Below are 14758 nucleotides of genomic sequence, written 5' to 3'. Positions count from 1 at the left end.
ATATTTTGGCAAATAGTTGATTTAAAAACTTGATACAACAAATTTCGGAAACCCATATTCGAATAATCTGTTAAACAAGTAGAACACTTCAAAATATTCAATTTCACTAAATACATATCTACTGGAAATGGTGTTGAACTTGAGAATGTTGACTTTTTTGAACAATTTAGAAACTGGTCTACCAACCTCTTTGTTTGTACTTTATTTCTGTCATTTCAAAACCTAGTGTTTCTTTTGTAACGATCCTGTTACCATTGAGAAGGGAAGAATTTAAGCTTCTAGTACTCCTTCACTTTGATACCGAGTTTAATTACGGAGTTATAGGATTTGGAGAGGGATTTACTGTACTCCTTTTACTAGATCTTTCCATATCCTTAGTAAAAAGACTCATCATGAGGTATATTTTATTATTATAAATTGTCAAAAAAAAAAAGAAAAATTTAACAATTTAAAAACAACATAAAAAGTATAGCTAAACTTTGTGATACAAATTGTTTCGACCACCAATCAAGCTTCTATCTAGCAGTACAAATATATGAATATGAAAAATATTTTCCATTCTTTTTAATACAAAACTCTAGATAAACAAAAAATCGAAAAAGAAAGTATACCTTATATATATATATGTATGCCTGCAGCATATACTGCTATCAAAATAACCTATATATTCAAACACGTTAAAAAATCATCAAGAATTAGGAATAACCAATGCAAATTTTTATTAAAGAATGTGCTATACCTAAAAAATATGATCTTATTTCTTATTATTACTAAATGTAGATAGAAAGAATCAATCTTTAATTCCAACTTCTAGACCATTAAGAGTTAGAAATAACACTAGTAAATTTCTTGCAAAACAACATGACAATATGACTTTACACAAGCATCATAGAAACTACATATCAAGCTTAATCTTTATCATCATGCTACTGTATTACTCCAATGGTTCAATTTACACCCCCTCTGTATTTCCAGAATAAGTGTGAATAACCATGATGACATAAAATAGTATAAGAAGAACAACCCTCCCCTAGTCACACACCCAATTGCAAGGATATCATGTTTTTTCAACTATTCTTCACTCTGTTTTTTTAACTCTCTCCACAAAGCAGATACAAAACTCAAACACAAACTGTTTCACTATCAAAATTCAAGACCAAATTTTGTTTTTCGAGACACGGCGTTCTACAAGAAAAAAAAAGAAATAGGTAAATAAAACGTAATCTAAAAGAAAAATTAACGAGGAACATATCTAACAAAAAAATAAATGGGAAAGTAAAAACAGAAAAAAAAAAGTAAAAAAGCATAAACAATCATAAAAAAACAAAAAAAACAACTACACACAAAAACATACCCCAAGCCCAAGAAAAATATACACAAACATACAAAGTGCTAGTATTACAATCTAATCTTTATTTTATTTTATTTTTTTTTTTCAACTTCAAAAATCACAGCTACAACTGAATAGATACCCTTTTAAAAAAACAGAAACAAATAAGGATTTGCACATACAAGATTTTTTACCACTCTCTCTACTTTGGTTTACCTTTTTCACCATACCTTAGCCTTAAATAACAAATGTCATTCGAAGTAGGGACTCGTTGTTGGTACCCCAGCAAAGAATTTGGCTGGATCGGCGCTGAAGTGACTAAAAACGATCTAATAGATGGTAAATATCACCTGGAATTACTCTTAGAAGATGATCAAACCGTATCTATTGAAGCAGAAAAACTAGATGATGAATCGAATAAAGAATTACCGTTATTACGAAACCCACCTGTTCTGGAAACCACAGAAGATTTAACTTCTTTATCTTATTTGAACGAACCAGCTGTGTTACATGCAATTAAACAAAGATATGCCCAATTAAATATATATACTTATTCAGGTATTGTCTTGATTGCGACCAATCCGTTTGATAGAGTAGATCAATTGTATTCTCCAGATATGATTCAAGCTTATGCTGGCAAAAGAAGAGGTGAAATGGAACCGCATTTGTTCGCTATTGCTGAAGAAGCTTACAGTTTGATGAAAAATGATAAACAGAACCAAACTATTGTTGTCAGTGGTGAATCTGGTGCTGGTAAAACCGTCTCTGCTAAATACATTATGCGTTATTTTGCTTCAGTAGAAGAAGAAATGTCTTCTAATATGGGAAATTTACAACATCAAGTGGAAATGTCGGAAACTGAAGAAAAAATACTGGCTACCAACCCAATTATGGAAGCATTTGGTAATGCCAAGACTACTAGAAATGATAATTCATCTAGATTCGGGAAATATTTAGAAATTTTATTCGATAAGAACACCTCCATCATCGGTGCTAAGATTAGAACTTACCTTTTAGAAAGATCCAGATTAGTGTATCAACCTGCAACAGAAAGAAACTATCATATTTTTTATCAGTTATTGGCTGGTTTACCAGAGGAGACCAAAAATGAATTACATTTAACCAACCCTACAGATTTCTTTTACATGAACCAAGGTGGTGACCATCAAATTAAAGGGGTAGACGATGCCAAAGAATATCAAGTTACAGTGGATGCTTTAACATTGGTCGGTATTAACGATTCGGTGCGTAACGGTATTTTCAAGATCTTAGCTGCACTATTACATATTGGTAACATTGAGGTAAAAAAAACAAGAAATGATGCATCTGTATCTTCAGATGATCCAAGTTTAAAAATTGCTTGTGAATTATTAGGTGTTGATTCCTTCAATTTTGCAAAATGGATTACAAAGAAACAACTCACTACTAGAGCTGAAAAAATTGTATCAAATCTGAATTATAATCAAGCACTGGTAGCGAGAGATTCTGTGGCTAAATTCATTTATTCTGCTTTATTCGATTGGTTAGTGGAAAACATCAATACTGTACTATGTAACCCTGAAGTGGTGGATCAAGTTAACTCTTTCATTGGTGTATTGGATATTTATGGTTTTGAACACTTTGAAAAAAACTCATTTGAACAATTCTGCATCAATTATGCTAATGAAAAACTACAACAGGAATTTAATCAACACGTTTTTAAATTAGAGCAAGAGGAGTATGTGAAAGAAGAAATTGAATGGTCTTTTATCGAATTTAATGATAACCAACCTTGTATCGATCTAATTGAAAATAAGTTAGGTATCTTATCTCTATTGGATGAAGAAAGTAGATTACCTGCTGGCTCTGATGAATCTTGGACTCAAAAATTATATCAAACTTTAGATAAACCCCCAACCAACAAAGTTTTCTCCAAACCAAGATTTGGTCAAACTAAATTCATTGTCAGTCATTATGCGCACAATGTTACTTATGATACCGAGGGGTTCATCGAAAAGAACAGAGATACAGTATCAGATGGGCATTTAGAAGTGTTAAAAGCAACCACTAATGAAACTTTAAAACATATCTTAGACACTTTGGATAAAGCTGCAGAAAGGCTAGAAGAAGCCAAACGTCAAGAAAAAGAAAAATTTGATCCAACTATTAAAAAAAGACCAGGTCCAATGAGAACAATAACCAAAAAACCAACGTTAGGGTCCATGTTTAAACAATCGTTGATTGAGTTAATGAACACTATTAATTCCACCAATGTTCATTACATTCGTTGTATTAAACCCAATAATGAAAAAGAGCCATGGAAATTTGACAATTTGATGGTCTTGTCTCAATTAAGAGCCTGTGGTGTTTTAGAAACTATTAGAATATCATGTGCAGGTTTCCCATCTAGATGGACATTTAATGAATTTATTCTAAGATATTATATTTTGATAGCTACAGATGAATGGTCACGGATTTTCCAAAAGAAAGATACAAATGAAGCAGATATCATTAACATGTGCAAAAAAATTCTTGATGTTACTGTGAAGGATAAGAAATTATACCAAATTGGTAACACAAAAATTTTCTTTAAAGCTGGTATGCTAGCTTATTTGGAAAAATTAAGAAGTAATAAAATGAATCATGCTATAACTTTGATTCAAAAACGTATAAGGTCCAAATACCAAAGAAAACAATATTTGGCAATTCAAAAATCTATCGGAAAAGTACACGTCTTTACTAAAGGTAAGATAATTCGTGATAAGATAACTTCTGAAATAAAGAATAATGCTGCTCTGTTAGTTCAAACCAAATATCGTGGTATCTTGGTACGTAAGAATACTGAACATGCATACAATAGTATTATAACAATTCAATCCAAGATTAGAAAGCAACTGACCCTGAGAAAGATGAGAGCTAAACATGAATTAGAAGCTGCTATCACAATTCAAAGTAGAATAAGGACTTTCAAGCCAAGGCAATTCTTTATATATCGCAGAAAGCATGCCGTGATTATTCAATCCTTCATTAGAAAACATATTGCACAAGCTAAATTAAAGGCTCTAAGAGCTGAAGCTAAAAGTGTTGTTCGTTTACAAGAAGCTAGTTATAAATTGGAAAACAAGGTCATTGAGTTAACAGAAAATCTTGCAAGTAAAGTTAAAGAAAACAAAGAAATCCAATCTAGATTACTAGAATTACAAAAGACTTTAGAAGCTACCGAGGAGTTAAGAACTACAATAGAAACACAAAAACAAGAGCGTGCGAGATTAGTGGAAGAACAAAGTGTACAATTAGCTCATCAACGTAAACAATTCGACGAGGAACTAGAATTGAATAAAAAGATTCTAGAAGAATGTAGGGCTGAATTGGCTGAAATGAGTTCGAGACATGAGTTGTTAAAAGAAGAATCTTTAGCTACTCTAGAAGAATTAGAAACCACGAAACAGAAGTTACTTGACTATCAAACCCAAAACGCTGATTTGCAGAATGAAGTAAAGTCATTAAAAGAGGAATTAGTTCGTTTACAAAACACCATTGCTCTTGGCACTGTCACAACCAGTGTTATTCCACAAACTCCAGGTATGAGTAAAGCAACCAGAGTGTTAAGTAGGGAATTTATAGAAGATAATACCTTTGAAGGTGAAGGTGGATATGACGAATCTACCAATGCTGTAGAACCAGTTACATCTATCAGTGCAGCTGAGATTAATGAAGAATTATACAGATTACTGGAAAATACCGATACCCTGAACGTCGAAATTACTGAAGGCTTATTAAAAGGTTTCAAAGTTCCAGATGCTGGTGTTGCTACACAATTAAGTAAAAGAGATGTTGTTTATCCTGCAAGAATTTTGATTATTGTTTTAAGTGAAATGTGGAGATTTGGCCTAACTAAACAAAGCGAAAGTTTCTTAGCTCAAGTTTTAACGACCATCCAAAAAGTAGTGACAACTCTAAAAGGAAATGACTTGATTCCTAGTGGTGCATTTTGGTTAGCTAATGTTAGAGAATTATATCTTTTTGTTCTGTTTGCTCACCATTCTATTTTGACAGAGGAAACTTTCAAACAAGATATGAATGATAACGAATATAATGAATATGTCTCTCTTGTGACTGAGTTGAAAGAGGATTTTGAATCATTAAGTTACAACATTTACAATATTTGGTTGAAGAAGCTACAAAAAGAATTACAAAAGAAGGCTGTAGCCGCTATTGTTATGTCTGAATCCTTACCTGGTTTTAGTGCAAGTGAAAATAATGGGTTCCTAAACAAATTATTTAATTCAAATGATTCTTACAGTATGGATGATATTTTAACATTCTTTAACAGTATATACTGGTGCATGAAGTCATTCCATATTGAGCATGAAGTATTTCGTCGTGTAGTGACAACTTTATTAAATTATGTTGATGCTATATGTTTCAATGATTTGATTATGAGACGCAATTTCCTTTCATGGAAACGTGGTTTACAACTGAATTACAATATCACAAGATTGGAAGAATGGTGCAAATCCCATGGTTTACTTGATGGTGCCGATTGTTTACAACATTTAATACAGACTGCTAAATTATTACAATTGAAAAAATATACAATTGAAGATATAAATATATTAAGAGCGATCTGTAGTGACTTAACACCAACTCAATTACAAAAATTAATAACACAATCACATGTAGCAGATTACGAATCACCAATTCCGCAAGAAGTCTTACGATATGTTGCAGATATTGTCAAACAAGAAAGTGCTATCTCCAATGAAAATGGTAAACATAATAATAACGACATATTTCTACACGCTGAGACAGGCCCATTTAACGATCCGTTTATGGATATTCCTACAAAGAAATTCGATCAAGTCGAGGCATACATTCCCATTTGGTTAAACTTACCTACTACAAAAAGAATAGTGGATTTGATTGCACAAAATGTTAATGTTGTAGAATAATTAATGTTATTGCATAAATATAAATATAAATATATATATATGAATATATATATAGAGTAAAGGATATTTTCAATCAGAAAAAAATATACATGCACATAATCATAACTAGTAAATAAACACTTTAAGTAGATCTATGCTTATACATCTATCTTAGATATTCATAATTTAAAATAAAAAGAAAAAAACAATATAAAGAAAAAGAATAGAAAAGACAGTTTGATATATTAAACATACGTATATTTTTATCAAAAATATTATAATATAATTTCTGAATTATTTATTATACAGGATGTAAAGAAACTAAAATGATGTGGTAACATAGATGAGGTAATTTCTTATCTGTAGTTATTCATACTACAATTTGATTGTTTGATGACAAAATATGATGAGATAACATAATTTTTTTATTATTATTCTAATGGTATTTTCTTATTATTTTTTCTGTCTTCTAACTAAAGTGAACCACAATTGGAACAATGATAACTACCAGTAGAATAATGATCACTAAAACAAGACACATACGCATCTTTAAATCTTTCCACCACATTTGTTTTCTTACTCTATTAGCACCTCTTTTGAAACCTTGAGCAGAGATAGCTAAATTATCTGCTTTATCTTCAATAGATGTCAATCTTTCACCACGTTCTGCCACTTTATTAATATTATCTCTCATAATTCCCACAGTGTCATCTATTTCTGCTTGTAAAGCAGCTGTTCTAGATTGTGAATTATTTTGACCAAAGGTCTCTTCAGCTGGAACGTATGGATCATATGGTACTGAGGAAGACATTTTTTTTAACAGTATGTATCAATGTATATGTGCTTTTATGTGGTTTACACTTATAATAATAAAATAATCGTTACTTTTGATATTATTTAATTAGTTGTTGGTATTACTGATCTCACTATATAAATAACTTGTTATTTTATTTTGCAATAACCTCAAGACAACTACGTTATGAGAGCGATTGTTCCAAGAGGAATTCACGGGAGTAACTAGACTTTGTTACATATTTGTCAACCTGTCTCTTCGTCCTGCCTTTCTTTTCTTTGCTCCCGTATTTTCTATTTTTCTTTTTTTTGTTTTTTTTTTATCGTTTTTCTAATTTAATTATTGCAAACTGGAAAAGAAAAAAAAGGAAAAAAAAAGGAAGAAGAAATTTTTAGCCTCCTTCTTCCTTCTTTTTGGGATCCGCGGATTTGGGTTATATATAGTTGGGCGGCTATTTCTAGAAACATTGAGAGTTGCTTCCTCCATTCAACATATATATATATATATGTAGTGAGACTCTGGACACGACAAGTTGTAATTTTAATGGATGTATATTTGTAACATATATATTACATTATGAGTCAATACAAATACACACAACAAAATGTTTATAATTTGCGTATACATCAATGATTGACTTGAATAATTTTACTGTAAGTTGTCCTGACCGCCTAGTCTATAGCTAAATATATTAAGTATCTGGGAACGTCGATAAGTAGAAAAATAGTGAAGTGTTGTATTGAAAGACTAGACTTACCTTCTTTTATTAACAGTTTTTAACTTATTAGATGAAATAAATAAGTAAGTAATCGAAAATAGCAAAAGACATAAGACGAAAAAAAAATTATAAATTAACATTATAGTTCAGGTTGTACAGATAGTAGATGAAGTGTAAATATTGGATATATATCAGAGAAATTTTCAATAATACCCAATAAATTCCTGCTTTTGAATATTTCTATTCGTGTTACATCATTTAACTTACTTATAGGAATTTAGTGGCCTGTTCTTCTGGCTATTTTAGAAGTGATATCATCAAAACTAAATAAAGAAAAAAAAAACCGGAATGAAAAAAAAAAGAAGAAGAGTCCCTTGCATACACAAAATATCCACAATTATCATTTAAAACGGGGCATTGAATATTGCAAAAAAGAGAAAAAATTTCAAAAATGTTTTTTATATGATAAAATAATCTACTTGCCATAAAATGGAAATATAAAAAAACATGAGTTTAACACCTTTCTTTTTCATACATGTATATGGATAAACATGTTGGTAAGATTCTTTTTTTTTTTTTTTTTGCAATGATATAAAATTTTTATATAATATAGAATTAGCAATTATAAGCAATTCATAAGGAACATTAATTCATACTACCGCAGTTGATCCTTACATAGCGATAATACTATTTATTAATTAAAACATTACAGTATGTCCAAATCATCACTGAGCTGGGATTCATTAAATTATGATTTACAACCATGGATTAGAACAGCTATAGAAATTATGGGCTTTGACTATATGACACCTGTCCAAGCATCCACTATTCCTATGTTTGCAGGAAATAAAGATGTTGTTGTAGACTCAGTCACTGGATCAGGAAAAACCTTAGCATTTGTAATTCCTATTTTAGAAAAAATTATTAAAGAAAATGTTTTGCAAGATTGTAAAAAAGGTCATTTCCATTCTCTAATTATAGCGCCAACAAGAGAATTGGCCAAGCAAATTCAATCTGTGATAAATTCATTCCTTGAACACTATGATTCCAATAAAATTAAAGCTCAGGTACTAGTAGGTACAAATGAACATACTATTAGAGAAGATGTTAACATGTTTTTAGAAGAAAAACCCTTGATATTGGTGGGTACCCCTGGAAGAATTTTGGAATTTATTCAATCTCCCTATGTTAAAACACAGTCATGTAGTACACTTGTATTGGACGAAGCCGATAGATTATTAGATATAAGTTTTGTAAAAGATGTTGAAAAAATATTAAATCTACTGCCAAAACAAAGAAGAACAGGTTTATTCTCTGCCACTATCGATAGTGCAGGTTCTAATATCTTTAAGACTGGGCTAAGAAATCCTGTTAAAATTAAAGTTAATTCTACAAATAGTCAAGCCGCACCATCATCTTTGAAATTGAACTATTGTGTAATAGAACCTCAATATAAATTACAACAATTATTACATATTTTGAATAAGTTCAAATTTAAAAAATGCATTGTTTATTTTCCAACATGCATTTCAGTGACATATTTTTATTCATTTATTCAATATTTACAAAAATCTAAATTTGAAGTTAATAATATTATAAATGAAGATTTACTGATATTTTCATTGCATGGGAAATTACAAACCACTTCTAGAATGAAAACATTGCAATCTTTTACAGATGCATTAAGTGATGCTGTTTTATTCACTACTGATGTAGCAGCTAGAGGTATAGATATTCCTAACGTAGATCTTGTTATACAATTAGACCCTCCAAACGATACTGATTTATTTTTACATAGATGTGGTAGAACTGGTCGAGCAAATAGAATTGGTAAAGCCTTAACCTTCATTAACAAAGGTAGAGAAGAAGATTTCATACCCTTTATGGAAGTAAAGAAAATCTACTTAGAAGAAGATTCATCCATGTTGAATAACGAGCTTACTAACCATGAAAGTAGTGAGAGGGATGTAGTAGAAGATAAGTTTTATGAATTATTCAAGAAGTGGATTCTTCAAGATAGATCTAGATTTGACCATGCAATAAAATCATATGTAGCTTTTATTAGATATTATTCGAATCATTCGGCCAGCTCAATTTTCAGATTACAATCATTTGATTATATTGGTACAGCAAAGATGTATGGACTGTTTAGATTACCTAGAATGCCTGAGATTACCAAGTATTTGCAAGATAAAGATGAAGTAACCTTTGGTGAAGGTTGGCTTGTTGATCCTAACAGTATCAATATGGAGAATTATAAATATTTAGATAAAAAGAAGGAGAAAAAGAGATTGGAAGATTTGGCAAATATCAGTAAAATAAATGAAAAGAAATGTTTAAAGTTTGAATTAAAAAAGAAGAATATGGCATGGTCTAATAAGACTGATAGTAAAGAAATAAGAGCAAAGAGAAGAGAGAAGATGTCATTGAAAAGGAAGGCTATCGAAGCAGAATTAGCAAAAAATGATATTAATGATACTGATTTTAATGACGACGAAGAGGCTGTTGCAGATTGGAAAGAGGAAATTATTGCATCAAAGAAGAAGAAACAGAAACAGAATAATAGTAATATACAAGGGAGCTTTGATGATTTGTAGTCAGAAATTTATAAAACGTTATATACTTACTAGAGCTTATAGAATAAAATAATTACTTCCAAAGGAATTGAAAAGTGTATATGGGGATAAGCAATAAGGAGATAGATGCTTGTTCTAATAAATCGCCTTTTTAAACCTTTATAATTTCTGTGAATGTCCCATCATAACCATCATATACAAATGTATTATTGATCGGAACAAATTGATGTGTAATCAATTTTATGGTTTCTTGTGCTACCAAACCTGCAAGGAAGACATCAACACAAAATAATGATGGTTCCGATATCTTATGAAACTTGTGTTTTTGTGCTTGTATATCGTACCTACAATCATGATTCTGTGTTAATACTTTGTATAATTCTGATGACCCAGCAGTCTCTCCATTTTCTAACGGTTTGATAATAGTTAGATCTAGAATATTTTTACTGAATATTTCTAGCACCTGCCGATCAATTAATTCATTTGTTGAATTCTGATGTAGTTTATGTTCCAGCAAATCTAAATAATGCGATCTTTGAATATCATAAATTGCTTTAAACTTTTGATATTCGCTGTTATCACATTCCATATCTGGCAAATCTCCTTGTAACGGCAGCCCCATCTCTGTTTCTTCAATAAATTTAATTAATGTAGTAATAAGGTACCATATTTTCCTATTCATCGGGTCACACCATTTATCTTTTAAAACTCCCATCTGGGTAATTAGATAGGGATAGACCTGTTCATTTAAAGTTTTGATAAATTGATCATGTTCAGGTTTAGTAATTGTTCGAAAAGCAAACCTTTGTGCCTCTAAATAATTCATGCTTTCATAGCCCCTATGAACCCATTCACTACAATAAATTTTTTCCAACGAATCTTTGATCACAGTGGTGTTTATTGAGGATGTATTCCTTCTTATTAGTTCCTGTAACATTTTAGCTAAGATTACTGGATAAGGATACTTCGCAACATCATCAATATCCATCCCCTTCATTTTGATATCATCCATATAGTCTTTTAAAGCTCGCCAAGGTTGATCTAATCTAAGATCTACTTGTTGATATTCATTATGCGGATCAAGGACAAAGTGAGGTTCAGATAATGTTAATTTCAAAAATCCGTAAAAACCTGCTGTTTGTACGGTAAGGATTGGTGGTAACTTTGTTTGACTATGATGGAATATTGTATCAACTTTATCATTATTATTTAATACTATTATAGCACTAAAGTTGGAGTAATCTTTAATATCTTGTCGAGATGATACTCTACGAATACGAATTTCCTCTGAACGTAGTTGCGACATCTCATCCACCAGATCTTTGAAAAGCAACTCCGAGGACGACGATTTGGATTTTATGTAATCCCTATTTAGATATAACCAAGTAAAATTGGAAATACCAAGTAGGACTAGGTGCTTTACAGTCTCCTGTAACAAAGCTGTTTCAGGACCAATAAGACATATATGAGCTTTTTCCAATAAAACTTGTCCCCATGTTCCCCAAATCCTTAGTTGTCTATCATATAGACTCAATTGATTAATACCTTGCATATGTTGCTCTCAAACCTAAATAAGCTATAGTAAATATTACTCCCCTTTAATGATTTATACCTTCTTGAATATTTTCTCACTGTATTTTGAAATAACACTTTTTGTCTAGTTATCATACAGTTAAAAGAAACATTAAAGATTTCTTGGAGTTATTTTAGAGTGGATATCAAAAAGTGAAAAGAAAAAAAAGCGTATCATAAGAACAAAGACCTCTAGGATTACATTTGATAATAACATAATACAAACAACATAGTTTAGCAGCCACTTCTAATGGATTTCACATCAGATCTGATAGCTTCGCCCATTAGAAGACAGTCTCATTCTAGTGATTTGAGTCACGATAATAATAGTGGAAGTAGTGTAATATTAACAGAAACTGAGAAGAGACGATTAGAATTACAAGAATTGAAAGAAAGTTTATTAAAAGAAAGAGATTCACTATGGGATGAAGAAGTCTATTTAAGAAGAGAACTAGATAAATTAGAAAGAGAGAAATTTATGCAAGGGTTTACATCTTCTGAATCCTCAGATTTCGAATCGAATAGTGACAATGAAACAAAACCAGCACAATTAAAAGACAAAAATGGAATAAAGATTGCAAGTAACATTTCTACTAATATTACAACAACTGATAATAATAATAATAATAATAGTAACATTGATCCTAATGCTGCTCGAATATTTTTAGATTTAATGTTGTTATCATCCAAGAAACAACAAGCTGTGGAACCTAGACCCAAACCGATCCATATTGATGGTACTTCTACTCTACAAGATGAAATCAACGTTAAATATGATACTTTACCTCTTTTAAATATGGAATTAAGATTAAAATATCTACAAAAATATTTGTATCCTTATGTAGAGATTCACATAAATAATTTGACAGAAGAAGATAATGGCAACAATAACAATAGATATAATGATGATAATGGTAATGGTGAACATAACTATGAGGTGACTATTAAATTCAAAAGAAATCCTAAATCACCATTCCAAATAAAATTCCATATAAACTATGATCCCAAAGATGGATCTAATGGTCAATTAAAGAGGTTCCAAATCTTAGAAATCTCAAAGAGAGTTAGGCTATTTTTTGAAAGAATACTTTACCTAAATGGGCAACTCTTAGTAGAAAATCCAGTAACACTAATATTTTTTTGTTTGGAATTTGATAGACTCACATATCAGTGTGATTCGCTCATAACACAAATAAGAAACAAATTTCAAAACAGACTCCGATACAGTCAAGATGTAGGAGATCCTGAATTGAAAGTAATTAAATTAAAGGAATTAAAAGAACCAAGTGAGAAAGAGTTTATAATCAAGTTGGAAATTCATACTCAAAGACTAGCGACAGATTTTAAGGGTAAAAGAAGTTTAATGTTATTATATCCCCAGTTAAAAATCATACTAACACTACTGCATGAGGAAAAAGAGATTAAGGATCCAGATATTAACAATATATTTGAACAGCTGTTGCCTGATTATGATATAAATATAGCATTAATAGAATTAATATCAAGTTTAATGTTTATTTGAGCGATTAAATTTATTGAGTAGAATTATATGAAACAAGGAGAAAGGATAAAGGATATGTGTCTATCTATATACGTATATAACTTTTTTCTTTTTCTTTTTCATTTGTTTTTTTTTAAAAAAAAAGTCTATTATATTGATTATTATATGAGGAAATGCATTTATAACAGTATCTATATGGGTTACCAATCACCTCCACCAAAGTCATCGCCACCAAAGTTGTCACCATCGTCTCCATAGTAATAATTATTTTCAACGATCGTAGGTTGTTCATGACTGTCTAATGCATTGGCTAGCATGGCACCACCTAACAAACCAACACCAGCTCCCATAAGACCATTCATCATGCCACTATTGCTCTTTTTTGTAGGTTGTTGTTGATAGTAGACTGGTTGTGGCTGTTGATGATATACTGGTTGCTGTGGGTATGCAGGCTGTTGATAATATACTGGTTGCTGTGGATATGTAGGCTGTTGTGTGTATCCTTGGTATCTTGGTTGTTGTTGAGGTTGTTGCTGTTGTGGGGGTTGAGGTTGGTATCTATGTGGTGCAGTCTGTTCATATGGTGGAGGAGCTGCAGGTCTTGAGAACCCAGTCCCCTTTGGTGGTTCCCATTGAGATTGCTTAGTTTTCAAATCTACATAATACCAAGTCTTATACTCTTCATCAAAAATAGCTTTCCATCCATCTGGAACATTAGGAACATTGTCTCTTGATTGTGACATTTGTAGAATTATATTCGCTTTTGCTTGTCTTTTTTTTTAATATCAAATTATGTTGTATATATAGTATGTATCAGACGCGTTTTATCTTTATTCTTGTTTGTATTTAGAAGGCAAATAACCTGCAAACATATTTGTATACTGACTAATCAGTGTGTATAAACTATATCGTAAAGGAAAAAAGAAGAAGTAAGATCAAAAAACAAAAAACTAAAAAAAAAAAGAACAAATCATGAATAAAAAAAGAAAAAATACGAAAAAAAACTCAAAATGGAAGCAGTAAGAGGATAAGTCTTCAAGATAAAGAAATAATGTGTGCATGTGGTAAGGTCGTAGAGTGGTAACGTCTATTAAAAACTAGCAACATCAAATCAAATCTGTCAAACTTAACGTGATGTTTACCCGTATGTGTTCTCGAGTGACTCCCCCCCTGCTTTTACACTTTTTCTCTCGACAAAACTATATCTGCTGCTCGAAGACCAATCGAGGTCTTTTTTTTGTTTCTTTGTTTACTCAAGTCTGCACTGCATGACAAAAAGGGGAGAAACCAAGAAAAAAGAAACGAGCAATACCAGTTTGCTGTTGAAGGAGGAAGAGGAGAAGTCTTACAGATCACAC

The 14758-nt window shown here is 31.0% G+C and overlaps 6 protein-coding genes across 6 annotated transcripts; 3 read left to right on the top strand and 3 right to left on the bottom strand.

Moving 5' to 3' along the window:
• Positions 1–1578: 1578 nt before the first annotated feature.
• On the top strand, positions 1579–6261 carry MYO2 (myosin 2; the record flags this gene model as incomplete). The annotated part of the gene is made up of 1 exon (XM_064856761.1): positions 1579–6261. The coding sequence occupies one exon, from the start codon at positions 1579–1581 to the stop codon at positions 6259–6261; it is 4683 nt and encodes a 1560-aa protein (XP_064715894.1).
• A 448-nt stretch (positions 6262–6709) lies between these two features.
• SNC2 (SNAP receptor SNC2) lies at positions 6710–7051 on the bottom strand (the record flags this gene model as incomplete). Its single annotated transcript, XM_064856760.1, has 1 exon — positions 6710–7051. One exon carries the CDS (start codon positions 7049–7051, stop codon positions 6710–6712), a length of 342 nt encoding a protein of 113 aa, XP_064715893.1.
• Positions 7052–8464: 1413 nt separating this feature from the next.
• Positions 8465–10348, top strand: SPB4 (ATP-dependent RNA helicase SPB4; the record flags this gene model as incomplete). Its single annotated transcript, XM_064856759.1, has 1 exon — positions 8465–10348. One exon carries the CDS (start codon positions 8465–8467, stop codon positions 10346–10348), a length of 1884 nt encoding a protein of 627 aa, XP_064715892.1.
• Positions 10349–10478: 130 nt separating this feature from the next.
• On the bottom strand, positions 10479–11879 carry ULA1 (Ula1p; the record flags this gene model as incomplete). The annotated part of the gene is made up of 1 exon (XM_064856758.1): positions 10479–11879. One exon carries the CDS (start codon positions 11877–11879, stop codon positions 10479–10481), a length of 1401 nt encoding a protein of 466 aa, XP_064715891.1.
• Positions 11880–12149: 270 nt separating this feature from the next.
• Positions 12150–13421, top strand: CTF19 (Ctf19p; the record flags this gene model as incomplete). Its single annotated transcript, XM_064856757.1, has 1 exon — positions 12150–13421. One exon carries the CDS (start codon positions 12150–12152, stop codon positions 13419–13421), a length of 1272 nt encoding a protein of 423 aa, XP_064715890.1.
• A 179-nt stretch (positions 13422–13600) lies between these two features.
• On the bottom strand, positions 13601–14143 carry WWM1 (Wwm1p; the record flags this gene model as incomplete). The annotated part of the gene is made up of 1 exon (XM_064856756.1): positions 13601–14143. One exon carries the CDS (start codon positions 14141–14143, stop codon positions 13601–13603), a length of 543 nt encoding a protein of 180 aa, XP_064715889.1.
• Positions 14144–14758: the final 615 nt, after the last annotated feature.

Source organism: Arxiozyma heterogenica (assembly GCF_036370985.1).
Source record: "Arxiozyma heterogenica strain weizmannii chromosome Unknown scaffold_11, whole genome shotgun sequence".
Lineage (NCBI taxonomy): Eukaryota > Fungi > Ascomycota > Saccharomycetes > Saccharomycetales > Saccharomycetaceae > Arxiozyma > Arxiozyma heterogenica.
This window is presented reverse-complemented; position numbering and strand designations above follow the sequence as displayed.